Genomic DNA, 15740 nt, shown 5'->3' with positions numbered 1-15740 from the left:
ATACTATAATACCCTTTATCAATATTTACTGCAATATGACCCCCAGCTGACGTCAGATCCCCTTGTTTATTGACAGAGGTTTGAGATATGAGTGATTTCTTATACAGTGGATAGAGACATAAATGACGAAGAAAGACCATTTTTATTTCTGTCCCGTTTCAGGCTTCGATCATGTCACCTACTACAAATTACGTCACCTCGATTGAAAGGAAAGAATTTTGCCTCAGAGTTTTCTAAATCACATTACGAATTGAGACACAAATTGTCTATTTACAATGACTTATCACCAGTATCATTTTGAGGCGACGGTTCCTTGTAGTAGCTGGTGGCTACCTCATTCAAAGATATGCGAGAGACCCACCGCACGCTATATAAAGCCATTGGGGTAATGTGTCTCCTCCAAGGAAATGATCAGAGCACTGGTCAGTCCATGACCCCGAGAAACATAAACCAATCCTGGTTGGGATCAAATCAGGAACCTCGAATCTTCAAGTGAGTTTGAACATACGATAATATACCGATTGAGCTATCAGAAACCCCATGATGAAAGTTACTTCATCGATATATTGTATATATTTCAATCCTTTATGAAACAAGCATTTTTATTCGTCTTTTTTCATGCCATCACCCTATTCTGTTCTATTACGTCATGACATGTAAGCATTTAAAGATGGAGATACAGGGACGTTGCTATCCAGAAATGAAAAAATCACAATAGGAAAATTGAAACATTGGTTTCGTTGTATGAAAAGATCGAATAAGCGCTACAGAAAACAAGAAGTATTTATTATAATGAAAACAATGCCATTGTTCTTTGTATAAATATTTTAATCTATATTTTACAAATTGCAGTCAAGTTTAATGTATCACATAAGGTTTTATAATAAGGAATGATAAATCGTCATTATATAGAGAACTGACGGCACCAACTCTAATATAATTCTCCATATCTTCCTGACAAGACGTCGGTTCGATTTAAATGTTATAGACAATAAAAATAGCAACTCGAAAAAGCGATATATCATATGGTTTTGTGACGTCGAAAGGATTAAAAAATTCGGAAGCATCTACTAAATTCTACATTTTTGCTTTTACTTTCCTATAATCGAACCCATCGACCGTGAGGAAAACAGGAGAAAATGAACACATATTCAGAAAAGAGAAACAACATGTTGTGGTGTAGCTATAACCACTGATTAGAACAAAGTAATATACTTTGACAGGTGAGGAGTTTTATACTCGGGTGGATAACCCGGTGTTTTACTTAATCACCATAGAAAGTCAGACATTTATGTAAGTTAAAGGAAAAGTTAAATTTCTGGAAATATTTAATGCTTTCCTATAGCAATATTAAGTTAAAGAACATCCCTATAGTACCAGAAAACAGGGGCCAGAGTTGTAAAATACAAATGTAAGCATGATTATAATACGTAATTTTTATCAGCAATAAAACAGATAAAAACGTCTTTCTCTTTAGGTATGGCTTCAAAGTTGGCAAACTATAGCACGTATTTGTCACCCGTATCCAAATATGGCTTCAAAAATGAGCAAAGAATCATGCATACCATGTGCGAACTGAAGTACAGCAAACAATAGTACATATCTGTCTTCATGTATGGCTTCCAAATACGCTGCATGTATCTCCCTTAGTAAAACACACTTCGAATTGAGCCCGAACAGCACATATCTCTTGCCCTTAAAACGCACTTCGAATTGATCCCAAACAGTACATATCTCTTGCCCTTAAAACGCATGGCACATATCTTTCTCTCTTTCTCGAGTATAGCAGCGAATTGAACTCACATTGCTTTAAAAACGCATGGCATCAAAATGAGCAAAACCAGCACATACAGTGTTTGTGTTCCTAACATACAGTGTTTGTGTTTCTAACTAGAGTATGGTTTAAACCTCACATAAGCACATATCTGTCTATCTTACTCTTTGAAATGTGCTCCAACTGCTTTTTTTCTATTTATCGCCCTAGAAATGCAGGGCTTGAAAACGAGCAAAAACTGTACGTATTAGTGTCTCTAACGGAAGTATGGTCTCAAAATATCCTTCAGACTTCGTAAAAACACGTGGTGGTTAGAACGACGACATCTGATCTGACATCGTCGAATAAACAGTTTGCTTAAAATACTGTATAAACTTCTAAATATCAATACCAGGACTGCAATTCTGCTGACATAAAAGTCAGGTTTTAGTAATATAGAAAGACATACATACAGAACATCAGTTTTCATGAAATACAGCTTGTATCTGATGACATTCAGACTATCGAAACATTATAGCCGATTTTGTTAAAACTGTTTTATCTTAAGCCTAAGTTAGGATATACCAAACAAAATCCCTCATATTTCATCAGTCTGTCATATCCTAAATGTTATATTCAAGTAATTCTTTAAGTAATTCTGTGACAGATGTCTTCCAGCAGCGCCAGTTGCAGGATCTACAGAGAATATATTGCCAGTATCGTATAACATTAATTGTAGTTTGTCGAAGGCGAAGGACAAACGTGACGAGCAACTTTAGTCTTTCTGTCCGGAGCAAATTGCCGCTTACATCTTCGATACCGACCATGTTTTTTTCATTTATCCTAAACAATGATTGACATTGCAGACTAGTGAAACCCTTAGTTGTTCAATCTGCGTTTACCTGACGTTGGAGTAACTATGAATTGTTCAGCAATGAAGTAGAATTCCAACCAAAGTTGAACGGATATAACGCCAATTTTATGAATTTTCTTAAACTTGAACATCAAAATAGATTAGGAAATAATTCTAGCGAACTAATGCACGTGCTGAAATACAGTTTTTCTCCCTCCCTGTCAAATACAGCGAAATATATGTGGCAGGTGTATTCCGACAATGGTAGCGCCAGTTATAGGATACAGATAATGATGCATTCTGTCAAAAGAAATGACATTCGTATGCGCATGCGTAAGTATTCAGTCGTGTTAGTTATGATTGAAGATTATCATCACATACAGTAGTTTGTTAACATTTCAGATCTCCTTGATGAGAACAGCTTTAAAGTCGCACTTATCATTACAATGGTCAATCAGTGTATTTCTTATGTCTGAGTTTTATGTCATATACACGACCGTACTACTAACAAAGCAGACATATTTATGTCAAATGTTAAACACGTGTTCCAAATTATCTCTTACCTCCTGATAGGGAAAATGAAGGCATTCAAAACAGAATAGAGAGGAAATTAAACGGAATATCATGTGGCATTTGCGATAAATAAGTTTGAAAAGCAAACATTTGTAAGATCAACATAACAACATTTGGCAATGACACATACACATACAGAAACCTTACACAGGCTTAAACATTTCAACATAACATTTGGAATAATTGAATTTCGCATCATATTGCATGAAAAAATGTTAGAGTGCAAACGGTAAAATCTGCCCTTTGCTTTTGTCCACCGATAGAAGAATTTGGGAGCACGGCTGACCTTAGCCCAACCACAGCCTGGTAGCTCAAGAGCTAGGCGACCTGCCTACTTTTCATTGTTCTCCGTCATTGTTACCAGCGGGAACCTTCAGAGTACAGCTATTCACATAGGAAGTATCCATCGATCCACCTGCTACATGTTTTACACAAAATACTTTAGATATCTGTCAGTTGTAATAGATGGCAACGATTCGTGTCAAGTCTTATTAATAAAACTCTGACCACCGCCAGCTTGTCAAACTCTACATGTCGTGACGTAAATTTAACGTTACTCAAATGGTTGGTAGTTATGCAGAATTCACTCTAGATATTTTGGCACTTCTGACCTTTGACATATAATTGAATCGGGGTTAGGACGTAATTACAAACACGGATCAATTGGGGGCTTGCATGACGGACGAACATCATACTATTGAGGCAGAGCAGCACAGCTTACATCAAGATTGTGTCACTGAAGTTATTATCAGCCTTATATAGAGTAAAGAAAAGTAAAAAAAGTTTGATGGCAAAAACTATATACATGATGATGGAAAGCAGCAGATGACTTTACGGGAGTATTATTATCAGCGATATGGCAGTTCTGTCCACAGGATTATGATAACTCTCGTCAACATGGCTTCTATGCGATCCAGCAACCAGTCGTGAATCCAGCGCTGATTGATGACGCGATGCCGTGATGTCATGTCACGTGGGGAGGAAACACTAGGATGGTGAAGTGTCTGGTAGACCCTTCTCGCGCGTCCGTTCAACTATCTACCGGAGCAACATGAAGACAAATGTTGTTTTAAGTAGTGCGTCTCTCCAGGTGTTCTGTGTCATGTGGCTTGGGTGATATTCATTTCCATGGTTACTGTTTCCTTGGTTAGACTGTTCTGTGGACCACTGCCCTGATAGTGCTGGGTAACTTCTGGTGTCTGGACGTGCTGAACCTTACTCAGTCGAACTACCTCCTCGGATAGCATCTCCAGATCCTATAAAGAAAAAGGAAAAAATACGAATTTGATGTCATTAATATTCCACAAGTCACTAAAGAAAAGGAACAATAAATGGATTTAATACAGTTTTTGTCTGAAAGCAACAAGATGAGCGATGGTCACAGCAGGTCGACTCCTCGGACGGGGAAGGTCGTGGTGCGAGGTACTTTATCACTAATATGTCCATCTCTGTAATCAATACTAATACAGTTATCAAGATCAACACGACGTTACTGAAACGGGGCTCAACACTACAAACACAGGGCTCAACACTACAAACACCAGGCTTACTACTGCAAGCACAGGGCTCAACACTACAAACACCAGGCTTACTACTGCAAGCACAGGGCTCAACACTACAAACACCAGGCTTACTACTGCAAGCACAGGGCTCAACACTACAAACACCAGGCTTACTACTGCAAGCACAGGGCTCAACACTACAAACACCAGGCTTACTACTGCAAGCACAGGGCTCAACACTACAAACACCAGGCTTACTACTGCAAGCACAGGGCTCAACACAGGGGCTCAACACTACACTGCAAGCACAGGGCTCAACACTACAAACAAACACCAGGGGCTCAACACTACAAACACCAGGCTACTACTGCAAGCACAGGGCTCAACACTACAAACACCAGGCTTACTACTGCAAACACAGGGCTCAACACTACAAACACAGGGCTCAACACTACAAACACCAGGCTTACTACTGCAAGCACAGGGCTCAACACTACAAGCACAGGGCTCAACACTACAAACACCAGGCTTACTACTGCAAGCACAGGGCTCAACACTACAAACACCAGGCTTACTACTGCAAGCACAGGGCTCAACACTACAAACACAAGGCTTACTACTGCAAGCACGCTCAACACTACAAACACCAGGCTTACTACTGCAAGCACAGGGCTCAACACTACAAACACCAGGCTTACTACTGCAAACACAGGGCTCAACACTACAAACACAGGGCTCAACACTACAAACACCAGGCTTACTACTGCAAGCACAGGGCTCAACACTACAAGCACAGGGCTCAACACTACAAACACCAGGCTTACTACTGCAAGCACAGGGCTCAACACTACAAACACCAGGCTTACTACTGCAAGCACAGGGCTCAACACTACAAACACCAGGCTTACTACTGCAAGCACAGGGCTCAACACTACAAACACCAGGCTTACTACTGCAAGCACAGGGCTCAACACTACAAACACCAGGCTTACTACTGCAAGCACAGGGCTCAACACTACAAACACCAGGCTTACTACTGCAAGCACAGGGCTCAACACTACAAACACCAGGCTTACTACTGCAAGCACAGGGCTCAACACTACAAACACCAGGCTTACTACTGCAAGCACAGGGCTCAACACTACAAACACCAGGCTTACTACTGCAAGCACAGGGCTCAACACTACAAACACCAGGCTTACTACTGCAAACACTGGGCTCAACACTACAAACACAGGGCTCAACACTACAAACACCAGGCTTACTACTGCAAGCACAGGGCTCAACACTACAAACACCAGGCTTACTACTGCAAGCACAGGGCTCAACACTACAAACACCAGGCTTACTACTGCAAGCACAGGGCTCAACACTACAAACACCAGGCTTACTACTGCAAACACAGGGCTCAACACTACAAACACAGGGCTCAACACTACAAACACCAGGCTTACTACTGCAAGCACAGGGCTCAACACTACAAACACCAGGCTTACTACTGCAAGCACAGGGCTCAACACTACAAACACCAGGCTTACTACTGCAAGCACAGGGCTCAACACTACAAACACCAGGCTAACTACTGCAAGCACAGGGCTCAACACTACAAACACCAGGCTTACTACTGCAAACACTGGGCTCAACACTACAAACACAGGGCTCAACACTACAAACACCAGGCTTACTACTGCAAGCACAGGGCTCAACACTACAAACACCAGGCTTACTACTGCAAGCACAGGGCTCAACACTACAAACACCAGGCTTACTACTGCAAACACAGGGCTCAACACTACAAACACCAGGCTTACTACTGCAAGCACAGGGCTCAACACTACAAACACCAGGCTTACTACTGCAAGCACAGGGCTCAACACTACAAACACCAGGCTTACTACTGCAAACACAGGGCTCAACACTACAAACACCAGGCTTACTACTGCAAGCACAGGGCTCAACACTACAAACACCAGGCTTACTACTGCAAGCACAGGGCTCAACACTACAAACACCAGGCTTACTACTGCAAACACAGGGCTCAACACTACAAACACCAGGCTTACTACTGCAAACACTGGGCTCAACACTACAAACACCAGGCTTACTACTGCAAACACTGGGCTCAACACTACAAACACCAGGCTTACTACTGCAAACACAGGGCTCAACACTACAAACACCAGGCTTACTACTGCAAACACAGGGCTCAACACTACAAACACCAGGCTTACTACTGCAAGCACAGGGCTCAACACTACAAACACCAGGCTTACTACTGCAAACACAGGGCTCAACACTACAAACACCAGGCTTACTACTGCAAACACAGGGCTCAGTACTGCAAGCACAGGGCTCAACACTACAAACACCAGGCTTACTACTGCAAGCACAGGGCTCAACACTACAAACACCAGGCTTACTACTGCAAGCACAGGGCTCAACACTACAAACACCAGGCTTACTACTGCAAACACAGGGCTCAACACTACAAACACCAGGCTTACTACTGCAAACACTGGGCTCAACACTACAAACACCAGGCTTACTACTGCAAGCACAGGGCTCAACACTACAAACACCAGGCTTACTACTGCAAGCACAGGGCTCAACACTACAAACACCAGGCTTACTACTGCAAACACAGGGCTCAACACTACAAACACCAGGCTTACTACTGCAAACACTGGGCTCAACACTACAAACACCAGGCTTACTACTGCAAGCACAGGGCTCAACACTACAAACACCAGGCTTACTACTGCAAACACAGGGCTCAACACTACAAACACCAGGCTTACTACTGCAAGCACAGGGCTCAACACTACAAACACCAGGCTTACTACTGCAAACACTGGGCTCAACACTACAAACACCAGGCTTACTACTGCAAACACTGGGCTCAACACTACAAACACCAGGCTTACTACTGCAAGCACAGGGCTCAACACTACAAACACCAGGCTTACTACTGCAAGCACAGGGCTCAACACTACAAACACCAGGCTTACTACTGCAAACACTGGGCTCAACACTACAAACACCAGGCTTACTACTGCAAGCACAGGGCTCAACACTACAAACACCAGGCTTACTACTGCAAACACAGGGCTCAACACTACAAACACCAGGCTTACTACTGCAAGCACAGGGCTCAACACTACAAACACCAGGCTTACTACTGCAAACACTGGGCTCAACACTACAAACACCAGGCTTACTACTGCAAGCACAGGGCTCAACACTACAAACACCAGGCTTACTACTGCAAACACAGGGCTCAACACTACAAACACCAGGCTTACTACTGCAAACACTGGGCTCAACACTACAAACACCAGGCTTACTACTGCAAGCACAGGGCTCAACACTACAAACACCAGGCTTACTACTGCAAGCACAGGGCTCAACACTACAAACACCAGGCTTACTACTGCAAACACAGGGCTCAACACTACAAACACCAGGCTTACTACTGCAAACACTGGGCTCAACACTACAAACACCAGGCTTACTACTGCAAGCACAGGGCTCAACACTACAAACACCAGGCTTACTACTGCAAACACAGGGCTCAACACTACAAACACCAGGCTTACTACTGCAAGCACAGGGCTCAACACTACAAACACCAGGCTTACTACTGCAAACACAGGGCTCAACACTACAAACACCAGGCTTACTACTGCAAACACAGGGCTCAGTACTGCAAACACAGGGCTCAACACTACAAACACCAGGCTTACTACTGCAAGCACAGGGCTCAACACTACAAACAACAGGCTTACTACTGCAAACACAGGGCTCAGTACTGCAAACACAGGTCTCATTACTGCAAACACAGGGTTTAGTACTGCAAACACAGGTCTCATGACTGCAAATATAGGGCTTAGTACTGCAAACACAGGTCTCATGACTGCAAATATAGGGCTTAGTACTGCAAAAACAGGGTGCAGTATTGCAAATATAGGGCTTAGTACTGCAAACAGTGTTCAGTACTGCAAATATAGAGTTCAGTACTGCAATCATATGTCTCAGTCCTGCAAACACAGGATTCAGAAATGCCAGCACAGGGCTCAGTACAGAAACCACTGGGCACAGTACTGCAAACACAGGGCTCAGTACAGCAACCACTGGGCTCAGTACAGCAACCACTGGGTTCAGTACTTCAAACACAGGACAACGGATATAGGGCTCAATACTACAACCATAGGACTCCATATTGCAACCACAGGGCTTAGTACAGCAAACACATGGCTTTATACAGGGTTCGAAGCTAGAGAAATGGGGCTCAACACAGCAAACAAAAGGCTCAGTACTGCAAACACAGGGCTCAGTATTGCAATCATAGGACGTAGTTCTACAAACACAGGACTCAGTTCTGAAAACATAGGTGCATTACTGCGAATACAGGGCTCAGAAATACCAACACAGGGCTCAGTATTGTGAACACAGGGCTTTTATCTGGGTTCGAGGCGACTGAAACAGGGCTCAACACTGCAAACACAGTGATTGATACAGCTTTAACATGGTTCCTGACTGCAAACACAGGGTTCAATACTTTAAACATAGGGCTTGTTTAGGCTTATACAGGGTTCAAGTCTACTGAAACAGGGCTCAGTTCTGCAAATATAGGGCAAAGTATTGTAAATATCAGCCTTTCTACAACTTAAAATGGGTTCACCACTACTGAAGCAGGTTTAATAACACTGATAAATCAGGTTTCAGCACCGCTTACAAATTTATAGACATGGTTAAAACAGGCTTGACGCTACTGAAACAGGACTCAGTACAGATAACCCAGGGCTCTAAAATGCTATTACAGAGCTTGAAATGCAAATACTGGGCTCAATAATGCTGAAACAGGGCTCATTACTGCCACAAAGGGCATCCGTACTGCTAGTCCTGGGCTTACTGCTGAAAAAAGATAATCAACACTGATTTAACCCGTTTGGCTCAATACAGAAAAACTAGCATCAATACTACTAACCACATTGCAATCATCAGTTACAGAGCAACAATATCACTGGCAAGGTCAAGGTTGGACAGTACAAAATGATCACTGGCAAGGCCAAGGTAAGACAGTACAAAAATATCACTGGCAAGGCCAAGGTAAGACAGTACAAAATGATCACTGATAGGGTCAAGGTCAAGGTTGGGCACCACAAAAATATCACTGATAAGGTCAAAGTAAGACAGTACGAAAATATAACTGACAAGGTCAAGATTGGACAGTACAAAAATATCACTGACAAGGTCAATGTTAGACAGTACAAAAATATCACTGGCAAGGTCAAGGTTGGACAGTACAAAATTATCACTGGCAAGGTCAAGGTAAGACAGTACAAAAATATCACTGGCAAGGCTAAGGTAAGACAGTACAAAATGATCACTGGCAAGGCCAAGGTAAGACAGTACAAAAATATCACTGACAAGGTCAAAGTTAGACAGTACAAAAATATCACTGATAGGATCAAGGTTGGACAGTATGACATATCACTGACAAGGTCAAGGTTGGGCACCACAAAAATATCACTGACAATGTCAAGGTTGGACAGTCCAAAGTGTAACTGACAAGGCCAAGGTTGGACAGTGTAAAGTGTACCTGACAGGATAAAAATTAGATAACAATATACAATCATGACATGGTAAAGAAGTAGTGAATGTTGTGAAAGATAAAAATATCTATGTAAATCTGCAAATGGCATTAGAATTCCTCGAGTAATTCTCATCACTTTGTCATTTTTCTTTATCCGAAATTGATACAATTCATTAAAGTTTTGCATGTGTTTGTTCATTCGTATGTTTGATTGCTTTAGTTTTCTACAATTAACTTCTTGATCAAAAGTTTTAGATCATATAAGCATCATCAATGAAAAATCAATTCTAGAGGGACAACACAGTGATCTTCTTTTAATTGATCATTTGACATATGTAGTATCACTTCAATCATTCCTGATTGTGCTTTTCACGTCTTTTTGACAAGGTCAAGAAGTGATTAAGACTAGATAGCATTGCCAAGGCCATCCATGGCTCACGGCATATATAATTGTGATGGAGTATTTTTATAGTCGCGGAGCCTGCTATTCTCAAGGGATCATAGTCTTATCATCAGCCCACAGCTAAATCTTCCAAAATGCTTTACAGAGACCGGGTAGGCCTTACAATGGCTGTTGTATTGATCTGACAGGAGCTCCCTACAGGGACTCTAGCCTCAACACCCAGTGTATATTTACACATGTACTAGCGATATCCTATGGGTTTCAGTCAGGGAAAATCCACTGTATATCAAAAAGCAATGTTTTACAGCCAAGCCATGGGTATTACAATGGTTTGTCAAAAGATGGCTTAAGGTTTATGATCTGATACAACACATTTTAATTAACACGTTACGATGAGTTTAAACTTTTCTATCAATCTTAAAGCAGGATGAAATTTTAACTCTGTATGAGACTACCAGCCAGAGCTGTAACATTGGATTTCCTCGGAATCACATCTTTCTTGTATTCACCAAAGGAAAGCTTAAAGCATTTGGCAGGATCGTCAATTACATGGAATCACCGCAACATCAGCACTAGCCAGAACACAGTGTCAGTCACCAAATGCGCCTTTGCTCTAGATCTCAAGGAGATTACTTAATTTCAATTAAAGCTGAGTAATACAGACTGACAGGACTGTAGATTGAATAGATACATAGAACCATGGAATCGCTTGTCAAAACTCCGTAACCATGGAATCGCTTGTCAAAACTCCGTATGATGTATTGACTCCAAATTCATTTGATTTCTTCATGAATTTTATTCCTATGTGCAATGACACAAAATGATAATATTTCACTTTTTTCTTCTCCACTGCCCCCTTATATTTCCATAGTAAATTAATTGCAACATGTCAATCATGCATACTTCACATAAATCAGAAGAATAAAGACCATCAATCTATCCCATGTTTATGTCCACTCAGTGTCTGATGGACAGAAGAAGCCGGGATTTTATTGTAAGCTAGTGAGCAAATGGCAAAACACCAATGAACTATGGGTTGACCTGTGACCTTTGACCTAAGATTGTAGAGATGGTATTTGGCCTGATAACCTATATGCTAAATTTAAATAAATGTCCTTCTGACCTTTGACCTATAAACTGAATACATATATACAAAATATTTGACATTTGACCTAGGATGAAAGACATAATGTATGAAATTTCATCTATATTCTAAAACGTGATGCATACCACCCTGAGTTTAGAAGTATACCTTTGACATAACACACATACGTGTACATGACTTTTGACCTATACATAATCAATGTATATAGTATATATATTATATAATACACCTTGACAAAATGTGAAAGGTCATATCAAGATAGCTGTACAAACATTATTATCAAAATGTTGAATAAAACATCCCAGTAACATTTATGTGTGTATCACTACGGTAGCAATAACACAGAGAACATAAGGTTGGTGGATCAATTCTATACCTAGATATCAACATACACTCAAACATAGGATCAATTCTATACCTAGATCTCAATCTAAACTCAAACATAGGATCAATTCTATACCTAGATCTCAACCTACACTCAAACATAGGATCAATTCTATACCTAGATCTCAACCTACACTCAAACATAGGAACAATTCTATACCTAGATCTCAACCTACACTCAAACATAGGATCAATTCTATACCTAGATCTCAACCTACACTCAAACATAGGATCAATTCTATACCTAGATCTCAACCTACACTCAAACATAGGATCAATTCTATACCTAGATCTCAACCTACACTCAAACATAGGATCAATTCTATACCTAGATCTCAACCTACACTCAAACATAGGATCAATTCTATACCTAGATCTCAACCTAAACTCAAACACAGGATCAATTCTATACCTAGATCTCAACCTACACTCAAACATAGGATCAATTCTATACCTAGATCTCAACCTACACTCAAACATAGGATCAATTCTATACCTAGATCTCAACCTTAACTCAAACATAGGATCAATTCTATACCTTTATCTCAACCTACACTCAAACATAGGATCAATTCTATACCTAGATCTCAACCTACACTCAAACATAGGATCAATTCTATACCTAGATCTCAACCTACACTCAAACATAGGATCAATTCTATACCTAGATCTCAACCTACACTCAAACATAGGATCAATTCTATACCTAGATCTCAACCTACACTCAAACATAGGATCAATTCTTTACCTAGATCTCAACCTACACTCAAACGTAGGATCAATTCTATACCTAGATCTCAACCTACACTCAAACATAGGATCAATTCTATACCTAGATCTCAACCTACACTCAAACATAGGATCAATTCTATACCTTTATCTCAACCTACACTCAAACATAGGAACAATTCTATACCTTTATCTCAACCTACACTCAAACATAGGATCAATTCTATACCTATATCTCTACTTTCACTCAAATATAGGATCAATTCTATACCTATATATCTACCTTCACTCAAATATAGGATCAATTATATACCTATATCTCTACCTTCACTCAAATATAGGATCAATTCTATACCTTTATCTTAACCTACACTCAAACATAGGATCAATTCTATTCCTAGATCTCAACCTACACTCAAAAATAGGATCAATTCTATACCTAGATCTCAACCTACACTCAAACATAGGATCAATTCTAAACCTATATCTCAACCTACACTCAAACATAGGATCAATTCTAAACCTATATCTCAACCTACACTCAAACATAGGATCAATTCTATACCTAAATCTCAACCTACACTCAAACATAGGATCAATTCTATACCAAGATCTCAACCTACACTCAAACATTGGATCAATTCTATACCTTCATCTCAATCTACACTCTAACATAGGATCTATACTATACACAACCCCAGTGTAATCTTGTACTTACATCATACAACCCCAGTGTAATCTTGTAGTAACATCACATAATTCAAGTGTAATATTGTACTAACATCACACAACCCCAGTGTAATCTTGTACTAACACCACACAACCCCAGTGTAATATTGTACTTACATCACACAACCCCAGTGTAATATTGTACTAACATCACACAACCCCAGTGTAATCTTGTACTAACATCACATAATTCAAGTGTAATCTTGTACTAACATCACACAACACCAGTGTAATCTTGTACTTAGTCACACAACACCAGTGTAATCTTGTACTAACATCACACAACCCCAGTGTAATCTTGTACTAACATCACACAACCCCAGTGTAATATTGTACTAACATCACACAACCCCAGTGTAATCTTGTACTAACATCACACAACCCCAGTGTAATCTTGTACTAACATCACACAACCCCAGTGTAATCTTGTACTAACATCACACAACCCCAGTGTAATATTGTACTAACATCACACAACCTCAGTGTAATCTTGTACTAACATCACACAACCCCAGTGTAATATTGTACACACAACCCCAGTGTAATCTTGTACTAACATCACACAGCCCCAGTGTAATGTTGTACTAACATCACACAACCCCAGTGTAATATTGTACTTACATCACACAACCCCAGTGTAATATTGTACTAACATCACACAACCCCAGTGTAATCTTGTACTAACATCACACAACCCCAGTGTAATATTGTACTAACATCACACAACCCCAGTGTAATATTGTACTAACATCACACAACCCCAGTGTAATCTTGTACTAACATCACACAACCTCAGTGTAATCTTGTACTAACATCACACAACCCCAGTGTAATCTTGTACTAACATCACACAACCCCAGTGTAATCTTGTACTAACATCACACAACCCCAGTGTAATCTTGTACTAACATCACACAACCCCAGTGTAATATTGTACTAACATCACACAACCTCAGTGTAATCTTGTACTTAGTCACACAACCCCAGTGTAATATTGTACTAACATCACACAACCTCAGTGTAATTTTGTACTAACATCACACAACCCCAGTGTAATATTGTACTTACATCACACAACCCCAGTGTAATCTTTTACTAACATCACACAACCCCAGTGTAATCTTGTACTAACATCACACAACCCCAGTGTAATATTGTACTAACATCACACAACCTCAGTGTAATCTTGTACTAACATCACACAGCCCCAGTGTAATATTGTACTTACATCACACAACCCCAGTGTAATCTTGTACTAACATCACACAACCCCAGTGTAATATTGTACTTACATCACACAAACCCAGTGTAATCTTGTACTAACATCACACAACCCCAGTGTAATCTTGTACTTAGTCACACAACCCCAGTGTAATCTTGTACTAACATCACACAAACCCAGTGTAATCTTGTACTAACATCACACAACCCCAGTGTAATCTTGTACTAACATCACACAATTCAAGTGTAATCTTGTACTAACATCACACAATTCAAGTGTTGATGTATTCAAACATCACACGACTTCCACTCTAAAACATTTGCCTACATCATCACACTAAAACTGGTTGGTGTTTGTACAGATAGTTTCACATTTCCTCCAATGTTAGCATTTCCTGACCACATAAAGTTGATTTGCTTGACAAAATCCATTTATAAATGCTGAACTACAGCAATTTGATATACTGCTGAGGAAACCCTATTTGTAATGCATTGTCTTCTGCCTGATGGAGAACCTAAGTACAAACATTCAGGTCACACGGCAGTAAAAGGTTTTGAAATAGTTTCCAGTCAGAGCATTAAACACCTGGACTAGATAAGAAGGACATGGCCTGATAACCATATTGGACAATTAAGGATTCTCTTAACCCTAATACACCAAAACTGCATCTGATCCCATTAAGTGAATTCAATAATAAGGTTGTGTTTGGTCTTGATGTGACCCTCGATTAGCAAGTGTCATCCATCAGCTGTCCCACGGGAGTGATAACTATGGGAGTTTAACTAATAGAAATAAGTCTGACAGTAGCAAATAGTTCAAAATGGCGAGAAGACAACGACAAAATAAAAAAATGTACAATATTCATACATTTGTAATGGAAAAAAATGGATG

The 15740-nt window shown here is 40.3% G+C and overlaps 1 protein-coding gene across 1 annotated transcript in view; it reads right to left on the bottom strand.

The window, feature by feature from the left end:
* Window positions 1-839: 839 nt before the first annotated feature.
* LOC132562368 (GRIP1-associated protein 1-like) overlaps window positions 840-15740 on the bottom strand; it is a 56331-nt gene continuing 41430 nt past the window's right edge. The window contains exon 29 of the mRNA XM_060227110.1: window positions 840-4435. Within this exon, the coding sequence (XP_060083093.1) occupies window positions 4280-4435 (156 nt within the window). The 3' untranslated portion in view covers window positions 840-4279. The remainder of the gene's footprint in view (window positions 4436-15740) is intronic.

This window comes from Ylistrum balloti, unplaced genomic scaffold (assembly GCF_031769215.1).
Source record: "Ylistrum balloti isolate Yb309-2 unplaced genomic scaffold, AGI_CSIRO_Ybal_v1 Utg371400, whole genome shotgun sequence".
NCBI lineage: Eukaryota > Metazoa > Mollusca > Bivalvia > Pectinida > Pectinidae > Ylistrum > Ylistrum balloti.
This window is presented reverse-complemented; position numbering and strand designations above follow the sequence as displayed.